Genomic DNA, 21166 nt, shown 5'->3' with positions numbered 1-21166 from the left:
GATGCTTACTCACCTGCACGGTTCTTCTGCCCACCTCACGGCTGTTTCAGTTTGGGCATATTCTCTGCGCCATGGCCTTCCGTATACTTCCCAAGTAACCGTACCTACCACACCTGCTCTCTTGTGGGATATACTCTGTACCATACCTCTGGCTTATGCAATAGGTATGCCCGGCCTCAGATGGTAAAAAGTAGCCACACTCACACAAAAAAATTAACCAGGGTCTAGTCGAGAGATCTACCTGGGCGGTGGTGGCCCATGCCTTTAATCCCAGCAGTCTGGAGGCAAAAGCAGTTGGATATCTGTGAGTTTGAAGACAGTCTGGTTTACAAAGCAAGTTCCAGGACAGCCACAGCTAGAGCTGTTACCCAGAGAAACCTTGTCTCGACAAACAAAAACAACAAAAAACAAAAATGAAGGAAAGAAAAAAAGGGGGAAAAATGGGGGCGGCGGTTGGGGAGGCCCACCATGACTGCTGGGTGACGACAAAGGGACAAAGGGTAGTCCAGCTGGATGTGGTGGCACCCTAGCACTTCAGAGGCTGAGAAAGGACTACAGAGTTTTAGGCTAGTCTGGGCTACACCATAAGCTACTATCTCAAAAGCACACACCGAGTGTGGTGGCGTGGCACACGCCCATACCCCAGCAGATAGAAGGCAGAGGCAAAAGCACAACAGGTAGGTGAGAACATGTCCAGAAAAAAAGAAGCCCAAATACAACTATACAAATGTGGTGGTGTGATGGTAACCGGCTGGTAATCATTCCAGCTATCGCAGGACGCTGAGGCAGGTGAACTGCTAGCTAGTTCAAGGCCTGCTTAGCATACAGACCTATCTCAAAACAAAAACCCAGGGCTTATGGGGTTGGATGGGGTGGCTCAGTGGTAAAGCCACTTGTCATCAAACCTGATGACCTGAGTTTGATCCCTAAAACCCACATGTTGGAAGGTGACAACCAACTCCTGAAAGTTGTCCTCTGACCTGCACAAGCTGTGTGTGTGTGTTTCTGTTATGTGTGCACATGTACACACACGGGTAAAGAAATAAATGGGGGAGAGTCTTTAAAAGAGGGCTAGAAATGTAGTTTATTTTATTTATTTTTTTTTTTTTTTGATTTTTCGAGACAGGGTTTCTCTGAAGTTTTTGGTTCCTGTCCTGGAACTAGCTCTTGTAGACCAGGCTGGCCTCGAACTCAGAGAGATCCACCTGCCTCTGCCTCCCGAGTGCTGGGATTAAAGGCGTGCGCCACCACCGCCCGGCTAGAAATGTAATTTATTGATGGGTTGTTTGTCTAACATTCACCAGGCCCTGGGATCAATGCCTTCTGCTTTAAAGACCATTTTGTGAGTTGGAGAGAAAAACAAATCTTGGTTGCAGCTGAGAAGAGAGAAATGGACAGGAAAGAGAGGGAAAGAGGAAGACAGAAGCATGCCATTTGAGTCAGGGTCCCAGGAAGCAGGAAGGTTCAGCTGTGGTTGTCAGCAATCAGCTGGATGGGAGCAGCGGGGCTGGGGTTATCGGAGACAGAATGTCCAGAGTAAGAAGATAAGCACACTTAGGACTTTAGCGAGTATTCAAGTGGGCAGGCTTAGCAGTGAAGATCTCTGGCAGCTTCCTAGTGGTTTACATTTTTAAAGTAATGAACTCTCAAGGAGGTAAGGCTTTGGGGGGAGGAGCCACTCATTGCTCATCCTGTGCCAGGGTGATTGAGAATCCTGAGAACCTTCAGGGCCCTTCTCTCCAGAGAGCTAGAAGGCCTGACTCTGGGTAGTGTGTACACTACTACCAGAAGGGCCTTGGCTGCCAGGTGAAGAGTCACAAGGCCACTCTGTTCAGTCCCTGTGGCACCCTGTTTCTCAGAGCAGCACGTTGAAAGGCCTCTGTGGAGTCCCCGCCCTGCAGCGATGCCCAGAGGCAGGAACTTGAATGATTCCTCAACCTTTGTCAGGAGACAGGATCTTGTGGTGCCTTGATACTCTCACCACACTCCAGAGCCTCCAAAGGGATTGCCCACCTCTTGTGCTCTCCATCTTGTTAAGTCAATACCAGCAATTCCCATAACATCGTTTCTCTGTGCCCAAACCCACTGTCCATTCACTTTCCTCCTAACAGCACCCCACCCCCAACCCCTGAAACAGTCATAAGCAGAAAGTCAAAGCTTTCTTCCTACCAGCAGGATGGGCACTGAGTGAACATGGGAGGTGCCATGAGATAAACACCAGATTGGGAGGTTTAACCTGGAAACTCAAACATTTCAGTATTTTCTTGTCCTCATGGGTTTGCAACTAACAGGTACTAAGAAGGAATGAGTGAGACCCCAAATTGTGGAACACAGACTTCAGGACCAGTTGCTCTATCCTCTGGATTCTGTTCCCCTCACTCCAACCACAGGCCCTTCTACCATGGCTCTGTTCATAGCTCTACAGGGGTCTCCTTCACACTGGGGATTCTTCAGGAGTGCATTCTGCAAGAAGTGACAGGATATACAGCTGATGACAGTTTGCATGACCCTGGACACTTCGGGCCTGTTGTCCCATGCCATTTCCTCCTTTCAATAGCCACCTTCCCTTCCATCTATGACTTTGACACAGCTGCCCCTCCCATGGATTACTGGGGTGCAAGTAGTCAAAGAAGACCCATTTACCACAACTCATTCAGCTTGAGCCCTAAACCCAGGTTGAGGTCTTTCTCTGGGTAGTTGTCAGACCGGTTCTGGGAGGTCCCAGGAATACCATTTTAAGGTCTGCATGTCCAAACTGCTTCACTTGTTCCTGCCACTTCATGACACCCAAAACCAGGATCTAGCCTCAAGGAAAATAAACAAGCCAAACCAAGTCAGAGGCTGACCCTGCGTGACAGAGTGAGGGGAGGGGGAATCCCTGGTCCCTGTGACACCCTGTTGCCCTCCCACTGTGGGTTGTGAAGGGACAAAGACACAGCTCATGAGGCCACTTAGCAGCCTATGGAACACCTTTCATCTTACAGAGATATGGAGTCAGACCAAACTGAAATTCATGGTTCCAATGCAGAAAAGAATTTCAGCCCTAGCCAGTATGATGCAAAGGTGGAGATTTTATTAAACATATTGTAAATAAGCTTTAAGCATGAAAGAAGTGCTCAAAATGACTTAACCAAGTGTGGATGTGTTTTCCATGGAAAAATGAGGGTGGGGGGAATAGTGGATGTGGGATCTTTAAGTAAGAGTCTCAATTATCTTAGCATTAGCTACATAAAATACCTTTTAGGGTGGCTCTCAAATTACATTTCAAAGGGTTGCTAAGAAACCTAAGAAACCTTTTCCTACCGGCTCCAGACAAGCCTTGGATGAAATTATCATCTCATAAGGTAAAACAAAAGCTACTAAAGTGTACAGGTTCAGTACACGTCCTTGCCCTGTAAATGGAGTTTCTGGTGAGATTCCTAAAAATATTGTAGGAATTACAATCCCGAGTGCTTGCAATTAAAGACGTGCGCCACCAGCGCCTGGTTTGTACTGGCATTCTTGCTTATGCATGAAAAGAGGGTTCAGGGGCTGGAGAGATGGCTCAGTGGTTAAGAGCATTGCCTGCTCTTCCAAAGGTCCTGAGTTCAATTCCCAGCAACCACATGGTGGCTCACAACCATCTGTGATGAGGTCTGGTGCCCTCTTCTGGCCTGCAGACATACACACAGACAGAATATTGTATACATAATAAATAAATATTTAAAAAAAAAAGAAAAAGAAAAGAGGGTTCAGGCCAGGCGGTGGTGGCGCACGCCTTTAATCCCAGCACTTGGGAGGCAGAGGCAGGTGGATCTCTGTGAGTTCGAGACCAGCCTGGTCTACAGAGCTAGTTCCAGGACAGGCTCCAAAACCACAGAGAAACCCTGTCTCGAAAAACAAAAAAAAAAAAAAGAAAGAAAGAAAAGAGGGTTCAACCAGGCTCCAGGGTCAGAAGTTCTATCCCTTTCTCGGGTCCCCGTAATTTTCAGTGTTCTCTTCTACCTCACAGACCAGCAAAGATCCTGAACCAAACGCCTTTAAATCCAGCACTCAGGAGACAGAGGCAGGCAGATCTCTATGAGTTCGAGGCCAGCCTGGTTCACAGAGTGAGTGCCAGGACAAGTTCCAAAGATACAAAGAGAAACCCTGTCTCAAGAAACAAAACAAAACAAAAACCAAGAAAGATCCTGAACCAAGATAAGCAGACTTTAGAATCTGAGCAGCGGGGAAAGGACACAGGCAGGGAAGTGCTAGAACACTGTAGAACTGCAGGACTACAAATAGCCCAAGCCCATTTAGTCCTGAGACCCTGGGAGGGCCAGGAGGGGTGTACCTGTGAGCACAGCACTCTGAAAACTGCTGCAGGGAATGTGGGTTCAAGGTCAGCTTGGACTACCTGCTGAGTTTGGGCCAGGGATGGGTCCTGGGTGGAAGAAGAAAGGTAAAGCCACAAAAGCAGCATCTGTACAATAATCAGCATAAAGCTGTGCACCTGAGGAACAGTAAAGAGTAGTTCTGGAGTGATTGTCTTTCTCTGGGTCTCAGTGTCGGCTTGAGGTCAGGGCAGATGGTAGAGGCCAGGTTGGCATCAAACCCAAGCTGAGTTCCCATCCTTGGCCCCAACTTCTCTCAGCTTTTAAAGATAAAGTCAAAAAAGGCTGCTGGGGGTGGGCCACTGAGATGACAGAGGGCTGAACGGGGACTAGACTTAAAAGGTCAGGAGGAGAGGGTGATGGTGGTGGCCTTTAATCACAGCACTCGGGAGGCAGAGGCAGGCAGATCTCTGTGAGTTCCAGGACAGCCAGGGCTACACAGAGAAACCATCTTGAAAAACAAAACAAACAAAAATAGCTCAGGAAGATTAGGGCGCTGCCTGTCAGGAGCCATGTCCCCCCAAAAAAATTATTATAGGGAACATTGCCCTGAGAAGTTTGCAGAGGGCTCCACTTCCCAATTGTATTGAGAATTGTTTTATTGACAAAGCCTATCCCACACCCAAATTGTCTGTTAATAGAGAGCTATCTGTTAGCGGAACCCGCCTCACACTCTAACTATCTAGAGAACTAGGTGTTTCAACTTGTGAACTCCTGGCAGAGGAATCTTGACCTGACCGATCGTAACCTCTTGGCCTACGTTTGACCGGCTTGGACCACTCCCGTGCCCCAGCCCCCCAAGCTCCTCATCCAGGGCTATATAAGCTGCAACCATGACTCTAATAAACGGAGGCTTCGACAAATCTGCCTAGCCTCCTTCCTCTCACCAGCCCATGTCTTTCAGGTGGTACCTCTCCGTGACCCTGGAATAACTGACCAGCCAGGCAGGTTACAGACCCTAGTCAGAGTAACTCGCCAAGGCGGTCTACAGCTGCCAGCAAGGGTGTACAAAGTCCCAAATGTAGAATCATGGTTCATGCTTGGTGGTATGAATATGTCAGATGGCAAAGAAGGGCCTTTACTTTATAAAGACATAGTCCCAACCTGTTCTAGGCATGTTTTTCAAGCGGTGACCAGACCAGCGCAGAAAAGCCTAACATCCACCGTGGCTGCCTGCTGGTTTCCTAGATGACAGTCGGAAGTCACTGGCTCATCCTAAGCTATTTCCTTCCGCCTCCCAAATACCCTAAATTGTGACTGGATGTGAGCTGACTCAACCTAGGTCCGTCAGAGGCACAAGGTCACTTCTGCTGGTCTCTAGACCGCAGCTATGGACACTGTACCCACGTCCACCTTGGATCGTAAAACTACACGGCGCTCACTCTCTGTTGCACAGTAGAAATCTATTTTAAGGAACAAGGGCCTCGATGTCTTTGTTGCCTAGTATTCCCTGAACGCCTGAGCTCAATCGAACCTGATGCCTCTGCCTCCAGAAAAATAAGAGTTTTAAGCTAATTTACATCAATCGGAATCTGAGTTTGTGAAGGGATTAAGGGACTCAGACGTCCCTTATAATGCCTAGGCTCTGCCTTTGCTGAGTCCACAGAGAGCAAGATCCATTTTAGCCCGTTCCCGATGCGTTCCGCATAAGCGCAAGATTGGATGGAACCACCAAAAACCAAACGGCCACTACCCGCCTCGCTCAAAAAATGGTTGCAAGCACCGCTTCCTACTCTGCTGTGCATCCCAGGAAGTACCCGCTGAACCGCCGAATAGTCACCTCCACAAACGAAAATACCCGAGCTTAACCGAAGAAGACCGATCCCCAAACTCCAACGAGGAGCAACCTGAGGGCTGCAAGGGTTGCGCAGGCGCAGAACGCAACCGGGACAGGAAGAACCGAAGTAGGCAGGCGGCGGAAAGTGCCGAAGCGGCGGGGCGCCCGAGGCCGTTGCCAACCTCCGCATAGCAGCCGCGCCTGCCGCGGAAGCTGAGCCTCCACCGGTACCCTGCCACCGTCAGCGCGGCTGTCACCTCCTCCTTCCACCTCACCACAGACTCCTCGCAAAGGGAACAAGTAGGCGGGAGAGCGGCGGACCCGGGAAGGCCGGCGTCCTCAGCCACAGCTGGGCCCCGCAAGACCTGAGCGGAAGAGGGGGGGGAGAAGGGCGCGGGGGCCGAAGCAGGGGCGGGGCCGAGGATCGCCGAGTCCTCCCGAGCGCCTCCGAATTCACCCGAGGCGCTAAGCCAGGCCAGGAGCCGGACTACGGAAGCCGAGGCGGGCCGTGTGGTGGGCGCGGAGCAGAGCGGCAGGCCGGGCGGGCGGCGGCGGCAGCGGAGGAGGCCGCAGCAGCGGGTCCGAGAAGCGGAAGCGGCGCAGGAGGCGGCGGGGGGGCCGGGTGGCCGGGGTCCCGAGCCCCGCGGCGGCTGCGGCGGCGGCGGCGGCGGCAGGATGATCAAGCTGTTCTCGCTGAAGCAGCAGAAGAAGGAGGAGGAGTCGGCCGGCGGCACCAAGGGCAGCAGCAAGAAGGCGTCGGCGGCGCAGCTCCGGATCCAGAAGGGTAGGGGTTGGGACCCCGCGTTTGAAGTCAGGGACCGGGGTGTGAAAATGCAGCCTCTGAGGTGGAGTATCGGAAGTCAGGGTTCGAGGGTTGAGGTGCGGAACGGGGGTGCGGTCACTAGGGAGGGTCAGCGATTGGGGCGTTGGGATACTAAGGCCTGGAGTGTTAGGTACCCGGAATCTGTTAGGGGAAGGGGATAGTTTGGGAGTCAGACGGAAACTTTGCTTCACGAGGTATGAAGATAAGGTAAAGACTGTGAACTGGAGATAATTAGGAGACGGTTTAATATATTATATTGAGGACTTGTAGCCCAGGACTCAGGGATCGGGCAGGGCAGTTTTGAGTTGGAGGTGAAGGGGAAGGAGGAAAGGTGACTAAAAAATGGGAGTGAGGGTCAATTTAAGCTACCATGCTGGAAGTCTCAAGAGTCAAATGGGATCCGGGGTGTGGAATAACCCGGAGAAGAGGAAGGACAGTGGAGGTTGGATGGTTGATGAAAAGGGATGATGTAGTGTTGGAAGGGTCAGTGGTCCTTGAGTTAGGATGCACAGGTCACAGTAGTGAGTGGAGAGCATGATTCGAGAGCCTCGGATTTAGGTGCTCAGGGCTTCTTGGAAACCAGGGTTGTAGAAATGGAGGTTCTTGGGGACTGTGTTGTGGGAACTTGTGGTGGGGGATTTAGGAGGATAATAAGTGTTTTCCCTGTCCCAAGAGATGGGTACCCAGTTACAGCTGAAGATGCTTGTATGTGGGGTACTATGTATCCGGGAGAGTCCATGTTGAGATTGAAAAGTGGGGAGAGTGTATAGTACAGACAGAGATGTAAATAAAGCACACCACACAGATCCAGGAGGACTTGGGAGTTCTGACACCTGCCCAGACCGACCGCCTTTCTTTCACCTGTTTCCTCTCCCTCTCTCTGCTGCCCAAACCCAGACATTAACGAGCTGAACCTGCCTAAGACTTGTGACATCAGCTTCTCAGACCCAGACGACCTCCTCAACTTCAAGCTGGTTATCTGTCCTGATGAGGTAAGAGTAAAATAACATGGCAGGGTTCCCAAGAACAGACCAGGGGTAGCCCCATAGAGAATGGGGAACCCTAAGAGGAGGTTCTTAATTCATTCTCCCCTTCCTCTCCCAGGGCTTCTACAAGAGTGGAAAGTTTGTGTTCAGTTTTAAGGTGAGTCCCAAGTGGACAGAGGTGACTCTGTGGAGAAGCAGCAGGAGCTGAGGCATAGTCAAAACACCCATCTGTCTCCTTTCTCTTTCTCTGGGGCCAGGTGGGACAAGGTTATCCTCATGATCCCCCCAAGGTGAAATGTGAGACAATGGTTTATCATCCCAACATTGACCTCGAGGGCAACGTCTGCCTCAACATCCTCAGGTGATGGCACTGCCTTGCCTCTTCCTCCCCAGGCCTGCCTTCCTTGCATCCTCTCAGCCTTTTGTCTCCTTTATGGTCCGTGTTTCTCTGTCTTTTCATTTCCAAGTTGCCTTCCTAACAGCCCGACCTGGGCTTTCTCCATGGCCTGCCCTGTTCCATACGCTACCCCTTTCTCACCTCTCACTCTTCAGTGTTAGGAGCCTCCTATGGGCCTGACCTGTTTGGTACTAGCAGGGCCTGTGGCAGCCTCCCACTCACCAACCCGTGATAACCTTGATGCTCTCTGCCCACAGAGAGGACTGGAAGCCAGTCCTTACGATAAACTCCATAATTTATGGCCTGCAGTATCTCTTCTTGGTGAGTAAGAGAGGCATTTGAGGCTGAGGGTTTGTTGGCCATCTACCTACCTCTCTTGCCTGTTAACTTCCGCTTGTGCTGGCCACAGGAGCCCAACCCCGAGGACCCACTGAACAAGGAGGCCGCCGAGGTCCTGCAGAACAACCGACGGCTGTTTGAACAAAACGTGCAGCGCTCCATGAGAGGTGGTTACATCGGGTCCACCTACTTCGAGCGCTGCCTGAAATAGGGTTAGCAAATACCCATCCCTGCCAGGGTTACCAGCCCAGGCATCCCCTGCAAATATTTATTGGGGGCCCGGGTAGGGTGTGTGGGGTAGCCTTGGCTCCTGCCTTGGCCTTGCCTCTCCTTCCTGTCACCTGCCCCTAGTTATTTTTTTTTAACCACCACGTGATTATGGTCGGCGCTGCCTCCTTCCGACCTGCTCAGCGATGGGAAATGAATTGGCTTGTTTAGCGCCCCCCCCCCTCCCGCTGGGTGCTGTCCAACACCCCACTCTTGACTGTGGGGTAAGTGGGCAATGGGCCTGGGTCGCTGGGCCCAAGCAACCCACCCCACCACCACTGGAGGTCCCACCAGGCTATTAAAGGGGAATGTTACTGCATGGCCTCTGCCTCTTCCTTCTGTGGGTTGGGAGGGACAAGTGAGGTCCTCCAGCGTCTGTGATGAAGTGTGTGGCAACTGTGTCCTTGGGTTGAGTGGGACCACTCACTGGGATGAGGAGCAAGCAGTGGACCAATCGGCTAATTTTGGTTCCTGGCATTTACACCAACATAAAGAAGCTACAAATCATCTCCAGGCTTGCCCCTTTATGCCATGTGAGGGTCCACCAATTTGTCTCCTGCCAGTTTTCGCACTTGCTAAGATTTCCTGAATGAACCGCCCAAAGAAGGGTGTAGTATGGCTCTTCCAGAATGAATAGGCCAAAGGTGCCTTCCTGCTGCATTCCTGCTCGGGGTCTGCAAGGGTTATTAGGGTGGGACTTGCGAGTTCCGCAGAGGTGTGGGGCATTTTGCGCATGCGCCCGTTTTCTGGTTGTGCGCGTGCGTCCTGCCGCTTCCCAGCATTCCGGGAGAGGGTGGAACCTGTGACGTCAGGCCGTTTAATCCGGAAACGGCGGCGACGGCAGAAGCTACCGAACCGAGGGGCTGTCGTTGTTGGGGACATAAGGCTTTGCAGAGTAAGGGGCGTGACCCGGAAGCGGAAGCCCATCGCGCTCTCGGCTCCGGTGAGTGGCCCCTGCTGGGCCGCAGTCTCGGTTGGGCGGCAACGTAGGAGGACTTCTCGGCTGGGGTATCGGATGTCGCGCAGTCTGCCCGACCCTGCCCTCGTCAACGAGGTCCCCACCTCTGCCTGCCCTCGGTATGCAGGCTCCTCTACATCCCCAAGACCTGCCCTTCGTATCTCTGTCACGTCCTGGGTGTAGAATGCCACTTCTACCCCGGGGAGCCAGGATCCCTCATCATTGAAATCCATTGCCCCACCTTAGGGCCCAACTTCCACCTTATTATGTTTCAGAACCTACCCCATCCTGTTCTCCCTTGTTGAGGGGCCCCCACAACCATCCTCTCCTGACTAAACTTAAACACCTCAGCGTGCCCACTCACGTCTGGGTCCCTGGAATACTCCAGAACCACACCCTTAATTCTGCCCTACTGTCTAAAAGCAGGGCGGGCGGAGGGGGTGCGCCTGAGCCAAAGAAGTGGATGACTTTAGTTCTGGCCGTTCTCACTTCCAGTCCTAATTCTTTTTGACTACTCATGCATACCCCCAGTTCCCAGGTCCTAACCACTTACAGGACCCTACTTCTGCCTTTTGCCTGGGCCCCGCATCCTACAGCTAGGTCTGAAGTCTGTCCCAGGCACACTGGTGGAGTCCTACCACTATGGACCTGTTGTTTGGGCGCCGGAAGACGCCAGAGGAACTCCTTCGTCAAAACCAGAGGGCCCTAAACCGAGCCATGAGGGAGCTGGACAGGGAGCGGCAGAAGCTAGAAACCCAGGAAAAGAAAATCATTGCGGATATCAAAAAGATGGCAAAGCAAGGCCAGATGGTAAGTGCCAAGTGGTCAAGGGCTGGGACAAGGCAAGACGCCATCTCAGCCAATATTGTAAGTACGACAGTGGAAGAAGTTGAGTGAAGGGTAGAACAGGAGTTCCCTAGTTTGGGCTGTCTGGGAAGACTTCTTAATAGAAGTGCAATGAGTGAGCCTGCAGAAAAGCTAGCCTAAGAAGTGCATGCATCAAGCAGACAACAAATGGTAGCCATAGCAAACTGGGAGAGCACAATACCTGAGTGGTTGTGAGCCAAACAGAATAGGAGGCTGTAGTGTGAGCCAGGATGAAGGATTGAGTTAATGCGCCTTATCAAAAAGGCCAGTGAGAGCCAGGTAGTATGGCACATACCTTTAATCCCAGCGTTAGGGAGGCAGAGGCATGAGATCTGAGTTCAAGGGCAGCCTGGTCTACAAAGTGAGTTCCAGAACAGCTAGGAGGACTTAGACAGAGAAACCCTGACGCAAAAAAATAAAATTTCAAAACAAATGACCAGTGAGGATGGGAGGTGGGCTGGTGTAAACAGTTGGTTAGAGGTACCATTTCCTTGAGTGTTCCAGCAACATTAACATTTAAGTAAGGAATGAAAGCTGGACCTTGGATAGGTTGTGGTTCTAGAAACAGTCTGAGGCACACATAGACTCTGTGACACAGAAGAGTTAAGTATTTTGTTTTCTTCAGTGCCAGGGCTTAGACTCCAGAATATTGTGCATGTCAGGCAAGGCTCTCTACCAGAGTCCCTTGCCCAGGGCAGATTTTGGCCTAGTCTAGGAGTCAAAAGTCTAAGAACTGACTCTGAGCATAGAAGGGAACAGGGATAAGGACTAAGCCTAGACCTGCTGCCTTCCTGCACTTAAGGACCAGATTACAGAGATGCCTGAATAAGTGGATGTAGTGGCCCATGTCCCAGCATTAGGGAAGCAGAGACAGAACTGCCAGTAGGCTACTCTGAGCTATATACATGGCTGGAGTGATATCCCTGAGAGGAAGGTGAGATTTTTGAAGTGATCACTCAGGTTAGTTTCCATTAGTCTTCTTAAAGCGTAATCTCACAGCTTCATAATTTTTTCTCTTATCCACTCTGAAGGATGCTGTTCGAATCATGGCAAAAGACCTAGTGCGAACCCGGCGATATGTACGCAAGTTTGTGTTGATGCGGGCCAACATCCAGGCTGTGTCCCTCAAGATACAGACTCTAAAATCCAACAACTCAATGGCACAAGCCATGAAGGGTGTTACTAAGGCCATGGGCACCATGAACAGACAGGTTTGTCCCTCTCAATCTACTTTCTCATCCCCATTGACCTGCAGGCAGCTTACCCTCCCCATTCTTCCAGCTGAAATTACCCCAGATTCAGAAGATCATGATGGAGTTTGAACGGCAGGCAGAGATCATGGACATGAAGGAAGAGATGATGAATGATGCCATCGACGATGCCATGGGTGATGAGGAAGATGAGGAGGAGAGGTATGGAAAGTAATGGGAAGGCAGGGATGTTTTCCAGGTCTCTTACCATTCATAGCCCTCATGAGTTATCCTTCTTTCCTAGTGATGCTGTTGTGTCCCAGGTCCTGGATGAGCTAGGACTGAGCCTCACAGATGAGCTATCAAGTGAGTGTTCCAAATCCTTTTCCCCACCCAAAGCTCAGCCACAGCCCTTGACCCTCAATTCTCTCTGCAGACCTCCCCTCCACTGGTGGCTCACTCAGTGTGGCTGCTGGTGGGAAGAAAGCAGAGGCCACAGCCTCAGCCCTGGCTGATGCTGATGCAGACCTGGAAGAGAGGCTCAAGAACCTTCGCAGGGACTGAACAATTCTCCAAATGATGGATTCTACGCTCAGGGTCTTCACCCTGTCCCCCTCTGAAATAAAAGAAATTTGGACATAATTTCCCAAGGCTGTGAGTTTCCCCATATAATAAAACATGTAAGAGATGGGTAGTGGCAGCTCACGCCTTTAATCCCAGCACTCAGGAGGCAGAGGCAGGCAGATCTCCCAAGTTCAAGACCAGCCTGGTAGCATCCTGGTAATGCAAACCTCCATCTACCAACCCAACAAGGTTTGACCCATAGCTTAATACTAAGTTATAACATGCCAATAGATAGAGTGACTGTCAGCCAAACTGAATGGGGCTCAGCTGGCAATTGTCTAACCAGGGGTCATTGACAAACTTGTGTCAGGATCCTAAGCAAGAAGCAACAAATCAAATTCCTGCCAGGTGTGAATAATGCAAACACTCAAGAGGCAGGCAGGTCTTGAGTTAAAGGCCAGCCTGGCTTTAGAGTTCCAGGAAAGCCAAACCCTAGGGGTATAGGGACAAAAAGAAAACTCTGGAATCTTAGCATACAACCCACTTATAATACCAATAGTACAAACTGGTAGCTGAGTAGCTTCAGGTCCAGATTTCCTATCTGGTCACTGGGAAGCACATGGTAGCCTGAGACCTCAACCCAAGACTCATTAGAGATAGTGTACCAGTACTTCACTGTCAGAGGAGGTCCCTGGGGAAGTTTGATATGGTGGAATGCAGGCAGGAGAGTCCCCAAAACAGCCTGAGGCGTAAGCGACTCGGTGAAGTTTTTATTAAATCCACAGAAGTAAAAACCATTTTGTGAAGAGGGACTGGAGGACAGGGCCACCAAGAGCAGGAGTCAGGCCACCAAAGGAGGAGAGGGTATGGGGTAAAAGGACAGAGACCAGAGCTTGACGGGGCTGACCACAAGAGCTCCAGCTTCAGGGACCATCACCAGGGCCACCGGACAGCTCCTGAGAACTTAGGCTAGCACTGGGAAGGTTCAGCGGTGGTGGTTCTACCAGCACAGCAGAAAACTTGGTGTCACCAAAGGCATCATTCATGCGCGTCTCAAAGAAGCGCTGCAGGCCGATGATGGACTGCACATCCGCCTTGTCCTGGACCAATATAAGAGTACAATTGGTGAGTAGGTCCTGGCCTTTCTTCCTCCCCCGCCCCCACCCTCCCGCATTCATTCTGCAGGCTCACCTCAGTCAGCTTGTTGAACTGCTTGAACATGCGGCCCACATCTTGGGCAAACTCCTGGGGAGAACTATAAGGGGGTGACAGCTTCTCTTGAAGGCGAGCACGTATCAGGGTCAGGTCTAGGGTACCACCAGGCTGCTCCTGCAGGGAGACACAACATTGGCATGAGGGGATACACCACCACTTACTTCTTGACATCCCCAACCTCTCCTACGTTCTGGAACTCACCATGGAGAATGTAGAATCAGTAGCCAGCTGGTGCAAGGGGCGGCAGGGTTCATGGCAGAACAGGGCCAGAAGGACGCGCTCACATTTCTAGACGGCACGAGAGATGGCAGTTTAAGCATGGAGGGGGCTTCAGCCACTGGGCCACCCAACATCTAAGCATTCGGCCCTTACCCGCTGGTTGACTGGTGAGAGCTTAGCTACCACACCAGTGTTATCTGATCCATCCAGGCTAAGGCTTCCATCTTCCTCCTTTAGGTCAGGGATCACGTGGCAGAGTGAGCAACTCCACTCTTCCCTAGGGCGAAGAGTAGATGTAAATGATGACAAACACTCAGCTCTCCATGATCTATCTTGATCCTGCCCAACTTCACACATACCCTGGAACATCCTGCAGGGCAGGGAGGTGGCAATCCAGGTGGAAGCAAAACTCGCACTGGTTGCACATGACCAGGTCACCTGGCTTCTGGCAGACGCGGCAGATAGTGGCACTGTCATCCAGGATACCTGATCCCCCTACTGGGACTGAGGTACCCTCAGGAGCCACTACTTCCAGGCCTGAGCTAGTACTGCCACTAGGTGAAGCCAGGCGTGGTCCCTCAGTCCCAGGGCCTTCAGCCAGAGTCATCAACACAGGCTTGGTCTCAGGACCCTCAGTGGCAATAGGTGGGGCTCCAATAGCAGCTTCTGTCTCTTCTTCCTGTAAGACAGTTGAAGTGCTGTTACCAAATCTGCGCTAAGAGGTGTCACCGTCCTGTAATGGAAGACAGGCTCACCTTGACAATGGCCATGCCAGGCAGGGGTAGGGCACCAGGAGCTCCTGGGGGTACAGTCCCAGCCTGACCAGCTGCTGCTGCTGCAGCACCACGCTCAATAACAATCAGATTGTAATCCTCAGTGGTGTTTCCAGGAAAGACCTTGAAGACTGGTGGCTGGCTATCAGCAGTGAGATCCAGATCCAGGCGTTCAAGGCTCACACGTGGCACCTTCCGCATGAGGCCACTTACCTCTCCTCCCTCACCAGAGCGGGACCTGTAAGAACACATTGTCATGAGATCCTATGCATCCCTACCACACCAGTACTACACCCACCTACTCCAATGGGTTGCCATACTTACCGCTTCATGCCTGACACATGCGGCTCTGCACTTGAGTATGGATCATCTGCTCAGAAGATAAAGAGTTGGCAGAAAAGACAAACAGGGTACTCCCCAAGCCCTTCCAACTAACTCCCCAGGCAAAACTACTTACCTGACCCAAAGCCATAGCCCTCCTGTACATCCATGGGCTAGAGACAGAACAATGAATGTGTGATCAGTGGTTAAGTATGCCATGGCACCCTATGGCCCTCACCCTTTTTCTGGTTCCTCTCCCCAGCTCACCTGGTTGCTGCCAGAGCCTTGCTTGCTTAGGGGCCCTGGAGCTCTTGGAGGAGCCATAGGTCCAGGACCTGTGGAGTTTGTACCAGGACGCTCAGCCACAATCTTGCCTGAAAAAGAGAGAATCCTCAGTAGGTGCAATACTGCCTAGGATGCTCCCAGGTCAAGCAAGACAAACAACGTACCAAAAGCCTCGGCACTCTTGGTCCAAGCATTGAGATCCCACTGAAACTTCATTTCACCATGAGGCTCCACAGGATCCACAATCATTTTGAGAGCACGATGCAGTTGAAAATAGATCTAATGGGGCAAAAGGTAGCACATGAGCCCACTTGCAATTTACAGGGTCCCAAAGGTACTGAAGGGACCACCTAAAGCCCACCACTACACACCAGCTTCTTAGAAAGCAAGAGGGCTGTATTATTATCACTTTCCAAAGCCCAAGAGGCAAATCGCAAAATGTGTTCCTGATGCTTCTGGATTTTGGTCATGGTCCAGTGCTGGCGCTCCAGACGTTCCTGTTGCCCCTCTGTCACTTTCTGCAAGTCCAAAAGAACAGTGTCAGCTAAAATGCAAGACAATGAGTACTAGGCTCATTCTCTACACCCTGGATGGTGTCAGGTCAGCAGGGTAAGGCTTACCTGGGCATCATTAACCAGTACTCGGCCCCGCTTATTCAGCTCCTTCATGATCTGCAGAATGGCCATCTTGACATCAACCTGCACACGCTTCTGCACATCAGATACCTGGCGGATCCTAATAGACAAGACAAGTTAAGCCAGGAAACCTTGCCCTGGGAACCCAATAGCCTTGGCACCCACACTTACGAGCTGCGAACCTCCTTGGTGTTTTTCTGCAGTGTGGCATGCTTGTCCCCAAGCCGTTTCACCAGAGAAGCCAACAGTTTACGCTGGTTCCTCACTGCATCTTCCAAAAACTGGTACCTGAAAACACAAAAACGTGAGCCTGCATGCTCAACTTGGAAACGATGGCATCCACCTACCCAGCATGACTTGAAACTCACTGATGGTCCTTGTGAGCATTGAGCTGGCAGTCCCGGCAGGTCAGAGTGTCACAGCTCTCACAAAACAGCACAAGGGGTTCATGCTTGTGCACACTACAATAGACTGTGCGTTCACCATCTCGAGTCTTAGCAGGCCCTGGGAAATAGGAAGAAAAGCATGCCCTTAGCCATCTAAAACTTAAGCAGCAGACAAAACCGTTGTGACCATTTATTTCTAGTTCATCCTATAACCTAGGCCCACCTATTAAAAAACCTAGATCAACAACAAAACATTTTGCTCCCAAATGATCACACTATCCATCATAATGGATAACAAGCTTGTGAAGAAACTTACTATTTCCTGCTCATCTTTCTGCCTGCCAACAAATCATGCCTAACCCTAACCCTATATGGTGTTGATAGCTTTGGGTTAATGATGCCTGGACACCAAAACACTAGTACATAACTCCTCATTGTTAAAAACCTAATTACATTATCTGCACCCAGGAAAGATGACCACAAGTTCAAAGGCAAGCTTGAGCTACGTAAATTGAATTCGAAGCCAGACTTGTCTTTATGTGAAACTTAGCTTGAAAAGAGGCTAGACATAACCCAGGAAGCAAAGGCAGACAGATCTGATTTTGACACCAACCTGATTAACTCGTCAGCCAAAACTACATACTGAGCTATCTCTCCTCAAAAAGGTCTTTAATCCCAGCATTTGGGAGGCATTGGTAATCAAGATCACTGTAAATGTGAAGGTCAGTCTGGTCTAGGTAGTGATTTAAAAGATAGGAAGGGCTATACTGAAACCTTATCTCAAAATACAAAGAGCTGGGTGTGGCAACACACTTTAATCCTAGCCTGGGTCTACACAGTGAGTTAACGCTAGGCGTGGCAACACACTCCGTTAATTCTAGCACCTGGGAGATAAAGGAGTTGAGGCCAGTCAGTTCTACCAAGTTCCAGGGCAGATAAGGCTGTTAACAGAAAAACCATCTCAAAAAAAAAAAAAAAAAAAAAAAAATCAAAAAGGGTGGGGAGATTTAAGCATACTGGCAAAAGCCTTTTTTTTTTTTTTTTTTTTTTTTTTTTGGTTTGTCAAGACAGGGCTTCTCTGTGGCTTTGGAGCCTGTCCTGGAACTAGCTCTTGTAGACCAGGCTGGTCTCGAACTCACAGAGATCCGCCTGCCTCTGCCTCCAAAGTGCTGGGATTAAAGGCGTGCGCCCGGCGCAAGAGCCTATTTTAAAAATCAAGCACTTTGGAGCTATGGAAAGAACATCAAGAGTCTAAGGCCAGCCTCAGCTAAAGTAAGAATGTCTCACAAAAACAGAAAGTAACAGACTTATTTTATTAGTCCCTTTACTCCCCAATTCAGGCTATACTAACCAAGTCCAAACTATGTACTAGTAGAACATAAGTCAGTCAGGCCTTGGCTTCCTTAATGTCAGTGCTACCCACTGCTGTAGCCCTGATCTGTCCTGTAAGGGTTATTAAGTAGAACTTGCAGATCCCCTATCTATCCCTTCTGGCTTCTCATGTCCATTAACTTCCACTACCACCATCACAATGCCCTCTGGGGTGAGGGGAACTACCACACCAAAAAGCTTCTCCTAAGGAATCTAGACCAAGCCCATAAAACAAGACCTATTCCATACCCAAGTCACCATACACCTTAAAATCCTAGATGTCTGAACATGAGCCTTAAGGGAAGATGCTTAAGGCTCACTGCTAAATCATGCCAAGACTCACCCTCAACTGATGGCCCAAAAGCCTTACCAACCTGTAAAGAAACCCTTCCTTACAGAGCCCTTACTTTCCGAGCAGTCTAAAGTCAAGTGCCAGAGACCATCCAAATCCAGAGTCACTTCCATTTTGCTTTCACTAGGTACTTATACTAAGCTGTCTACCAGAAACCACTTGCTCTCTCCCAAGTCTTCCAAGACAATCTTGGCTCAATCCAATCCTTTGTATTGACTGCAACTCCTACACATATGTGGTGCTCGCCTTTAATCCCAGGGCTCTGGAGGCAGAGAGCAGGCTATCTCAAGAAGTTCAAGGCCAGCCTGGTGTACAGAGTGAGTTCCAGGCCAGCCAAGGACACACTGAGAACAATCTTGAAAATCCAAAGGGGGAGGGGGCTACACACATTCCCCTTGAGTATGCACTCCTGAAACCAGTAATTTTTTGAGTTCCCTGGAAACCCAGTTATCCAGTGAGCAGGAATTTTAGGCAAATAAAAGACGAAAGGGGGCAGCTCCAACAGCCTCCAGATTTTCACATACCTGTGGAGCGCACAGTGTGGTCCTTAGTGTACTTCACCCGCTGGTGGGCTTCCACACAGGTCTCACACAGTGGCTCAGAGCACTCCACACAATAGCTAGTGGCTGGGGCATTATCTTCACAGCTGGTGCAGCACTATGAAAGAACAGAGGGTTAAACAGGCAGAACCACCCAGCACACCCGAATTTACAGCCATAAAATGCAACCTAAAATTCATAGAATGAATTGCCCTCCCATAGACTGCATCCTGAACCAGCGAAGGAAGCTAGTGATAAGGCTCCGGAAAAGAACACGACCCCCTTCTCTCCCCCAGAACACACCTGGTTAGCATCCTGTGAATCAGAAGAAGCCTTGCTGCCACTATCACGCATAAAATAATTCTCCACGATGTCTTTGGAGTAGCACTGCTGCTTGCACACTGGACAATCCACCGCTGCTGAGACAAAAATGTGTGAAATACTGGACTCTCACCTAAGCTATGCCTCCCACTCAAAGGCTAAACCACAAACATTGTCCTTCCTTGACGTTATTTCCCCATCTCCTATCACACTCTGTATCTACCTCATGTCCAGACCAAGCCACACGCATCGCCCAGAGGCCAAGAGTCCGTTCCCCAGTAAATCACCAGGCCTGACCCTACCCGGGCCCCCCAAACTCTCGCACAGGCGCAGTCCCGAGCACAGGCTGCGAGGAGGGGGAGGGGCACCTGGCCACCCAGCACTCACTAGCGCCGTCGCCCGCTGCGCCGCCATCCCCCGAATTATTCGCTGCGGCCGGTGCGGCGGGACCCAAGCAGGCACTACAGGCCGAATGCAGGCAGGGCAGCAGTCGAGGCTCCCGCTCAGGCCGCAGACGTTCGCGACACACGCCGCAATGCTCCAGAAGCTCCTGCGCCTCGCCACCGCCCCCCGCGGGCGACGACGCGGATGCAGAGGCCGCGGCGGCTGAAGGGGCGGCAGGGCGCTTCTCACCGCCCGCCGGGCCCTCGCTCGAGCCGGGGCTGCCAGAAGCCGCCGAGGCCGTCGCGGCGGCCGAGGCCGCCGCAGCCGCAGCCGAGGCCGCCATTCACACGCCGCCGGGGGGTGGGGGGGCCGCCCAGGGGAGGAGGGGCACGGAGCCCGCTGCGCAGGCGCAAGAGCGCTCGCCGCCAACGGCCGGGCAGCCGCTGCTGCCGCGAGGCCGAGCGCCGCCACGCGTCTCCTGGGCCGACGCCCGCCGCGCCCCGGGCGCAGCCGCGATGCGGCCGAGCAGCCGCTGGCTACTGGCCTCTCTGCAGACGACGGCGCCACCCGCGCCGCCTCCTCCTTTGCTGCTGAGACGCGCGCCGCAGGACTTGCTAACAACCGCCCGAACGCGCGCCGCTCGCAGAAAGAGCCGCGGCCTGGAGGCGGGACAGAAATATCTGGCGCCGACGACGCCGCGCACGCGCGTTGAGCACCGCAACCCGGGGGCGGGGCGCAGGCAGATTACGCAGGCGCCAGTGCCCTCCCTTCTACTCGCGGCCGGCCTTCCAGGGCCTGTTTAGCGAGTCCGTGGGTGCGGGATTCACCAGCAGAGTGCGTGCGCGACGCCTCCCGGGAACAGGCACGATGCACCAAGGCTGACCTCAGTGTGCTCCAGCCTGCGAGTCGTGCAAAGCTGCACCGTAGACCCCGCCTTCTCAGCAGGCGTGGCGACGTCTGCAGCCTCAACCTGTCCTATAGTCGGGGAAGAGAGGCGGGACAATAGGGAGGGGGCGGGGCTACGGCGGAGCAAAGAGACTGAGCCCAGGTGGAGGGGGCGCGGGGTCTTTAGCAGGAAGGAAGTTCCCGCCGGAACGTGGAGGCGGTCTTAACCCAAACTTTTTTATTGTTAAACTCGGGAAGCAGAAAGTTGCCCAAGGTTTCAAACCGTAGATTACAAAGAGCTATTGAGAAGCCACTCTGTAAAACTCTGCCCTGTCCCTCGATAGCCCCTTCTTGTATTAGCCATCTCCTAGCCTGATTTTGATGGCGTTTTTTGGAGGTGGGCTAACTGAACGTTTAATGTAGAGGAATAAAAGCTGAATCAGATTGGTGAATCTTATCTGAGGGGAAGAACAGGACCTGGAATGAGGACCTGCCTGAGGAGAGGAGCGGGATCTACGATAAAGAATCTATTCTGAGGAAGAGGATAGCAAGATCAAGCGTGGCTAGAATCTCAGAAACAGGATTAGCATGAAAAGGGCAATCTGTCCCCCTTCCTATTCCACTCCCTGCTGAGGGTGAATGCCTCTGCTGCCTGGCAGTGCCATGAGGACCCTCGGGCTCTAGTCTGGGGCTGGACTACCGTGGACTACCACTCTAGTAGCTCCAGGGTTCGCAACAGCTGGAGGCCGCATCTTCGCGCAGGACCAGGTGTTGCCCACGTGGAAGCGAAGAGGCGAGGAGTGTCCCGCCACTGTCCCGGGTGGCCTTTGTTCCAAATCGTGCTGGGGGCCCAGGGCTTTGTCCCCGCCCCAGCCTTTGTTCCCGCAGTTCATCGTTCACCATTCGGCGGGCCACGCCCCCACCAGACCCAGACGCTGGACTCTCACTTCCTACCTC

At 51.8% G+C, this 21166-nt stretch overlaps 3 protein-coding genes across 5 annotated transcripts; 2 read left to right on the top strand and 1 right to left on the bottom strand.

Moving 5' to 3' along the window:
- The first annotated feature begins 6226 nt into the window (after positions 1–6226).
- Ube2m (ubiquitin conjugating enzyme E2 M) lies at positions 6227–9263 on the top strand. The gene is made up of 6 exons (XM_057761878.1): positions 6227–6916; positions 7853–7947; positions 8060–8098; positions 8199–8302; positions 8596–8659; positions 8748–9263. The coding sequence occupies exons 1-6, from the start codon at positions 6808–6810 to the stop codon at positions 8886–8888; spliced, it is 552 nt and encodes a 183-aa protein (XP_057617861.1). The 5' UTR covers positions 6227–6807; the 3' UTR covers positions 8889–9263.
- A 150-nt stretch (positions 9264–9413) lies between these two features.
- On the top strand, positions 9414–12601 carry Chmp2a (charged multivesicular body protein 2A). Of its 2 annotated transcripts, none has more exons than XM_057761874.1 (6): positions 9414–9887; positions 10499–10712; positions 11801–11980; positions 12051–12181; positions 12264–12325; positions 12396–12601. In XM_057761874.1, exons 2-6 carry the CDS (start codon positions 10545–10547, stop codon positions 12521–12523), a joined length of 669 nt encoding a protein of 222 aa, XP_057617857.1. In that variant the 5' UTR covers positions 9414–9887; positions 10499–10544; the 3' UTR covers positions 12524–12601. The 2 variants fall into 2 exon arrangements, with proteins under 2 accessions (XP_057617857.1, XP_057617858.1); XM_057761875.1 differs by having other exon boundaries at positions 9882–10021.
- A 672-nt stretch (positions 12602–13273) lies between these two features.
- Trim28 (tripartite motif containing 28) lies at positions 13274–19804 on the bottom strand. 2 transcript variants are annotated; one of them, XM_057761808.1, is made up of 17 exons: positions 19328–19804; positions 18923–19038; positions 18605–18737; positions 16340–16475; positions 16143–16259; positions 15957–16071; positions 15708–15854; positions 15501–15615; positions 15319–15425; positions 15188–15224; positions 15055–15100; positions 14713–14968; positions 14317–14636; positions 14111–14234; positions 13940–14026; positions 13715–13852; positions 13274–13623 (listed from the first exon to the last, which is right to left on the bottom strand). In XM_057761808.1, exons 1-17 carry the CDS (start codon positions 19665–19667, stop codon positions 13447–13449), a joined length of 2511 nt encoding a protein of 836 aa, XP_057617791.1. In that variant the 5' UTR covers positions 19668–19804; the 3' UTR covers positions 13274–13446. The 2 variants fall into 2 exon arrangements, with proteins under 2 accessions (XP_057617791.1, XP_057617792.1); XM_057761809.1 differs by having other exon boundaries at positions 18923–19035.
- Between the last annotated feature and the right edge of the window lie 1362 nt (positions 19805–21166).

Source organism: Chionomys nivalis, chromosome 2, assembly GCF_950005125.1.
Source record: "Chionomys nivalis chromosome 2, mChiNiv1.1, whole genome shotgun sequence".
NCBI lineage: Eukaryota > Metazoa > Chordata > Mammalia > Rodentia > Cricetidae > Chionomys > Chionomys nivalis.
The sequence above is the reverse complement of the archived record's forward strand: the minus strand, read 5'-3'. Positions and strand labels throughout refer to the sequence as shown.

What these genes read in the sequence shown, in the direction of transcription:
- Ube2m (XM_057761878.1), top strand. Translation starts at nt 6,808, where the DNA reads ATGATCAAGCTGTTCTCGCTGAAGCAGCAGAAGAAGGAGGAGGAGTCG. An exon ending in TGGTTATCTGTCCTGATGAG is followed by an intron (nt 7,948 to 8,059) that starts GTAAGAGTAAAA and finishes TTCCTCTCCCAG; the next exon opens with GGCTTCTACAAGAGTGGAAA. An exon ending in GCCTGCAGTATCTCTTCTTG is followed by an intron (nt 8,660 to 8,747) that starts GTGAGTAAGAGA and finishes TGCTGGCCACAG; the next exon opens with GAGCCCAACCCCGAGGACCC.
- Chmp2a (XM_057761874.1), top strand. Translation starts at nt 10,545, where the DNA reads ATGGACCTGTTGTTTGGGCGCCGGAAGACGCCAGAGGAACTCCTTCGT. An exon ending in TGGGCACCATGAACAGACAG is followed by an intron (nt 11,981 to 12,050) that starts GTTTGTCCCTCT and finishes CCATTCTTCCAG; the next exon opens with CTGAAATTACCCCAGATTCA. An exon ending in GAGGAAGATGAGGAGGAGAG is followed by an intron (nt 12,182 to 12,263) that starts GTATGGAAAGTA and finishes CTTCTTTCCTAG; the next exon opens with TGATGCTGTTGTGTCCCAGG.
- Trim28 (XM_057761808.1), bottom strand. Translation starts at nt 19,667, where the DNA reads ATGGCGGCCTCGGCTGCGGCTGCGGCGGCCTCGGCCGCCGCGACGGCC. An exon ending in TACTGGTTAATGATGCCCAG is followed by an intron (nt 15,855 to 15,956) that starts GTAAGCCTTACC and finishes TTGGACTTGCAG; the next exon opens with AAAGTGACAGAGGGGCAACA. An exon ending in TCTCACCAGTCAACCAGCGG is followed by an intron (nt 14,027 to 14,110) that starts GTAAGGGCCGAA and finishes CGTGCCGTCTAG; the next exon opens with AAATGTGAGCGCGTCCTTCT.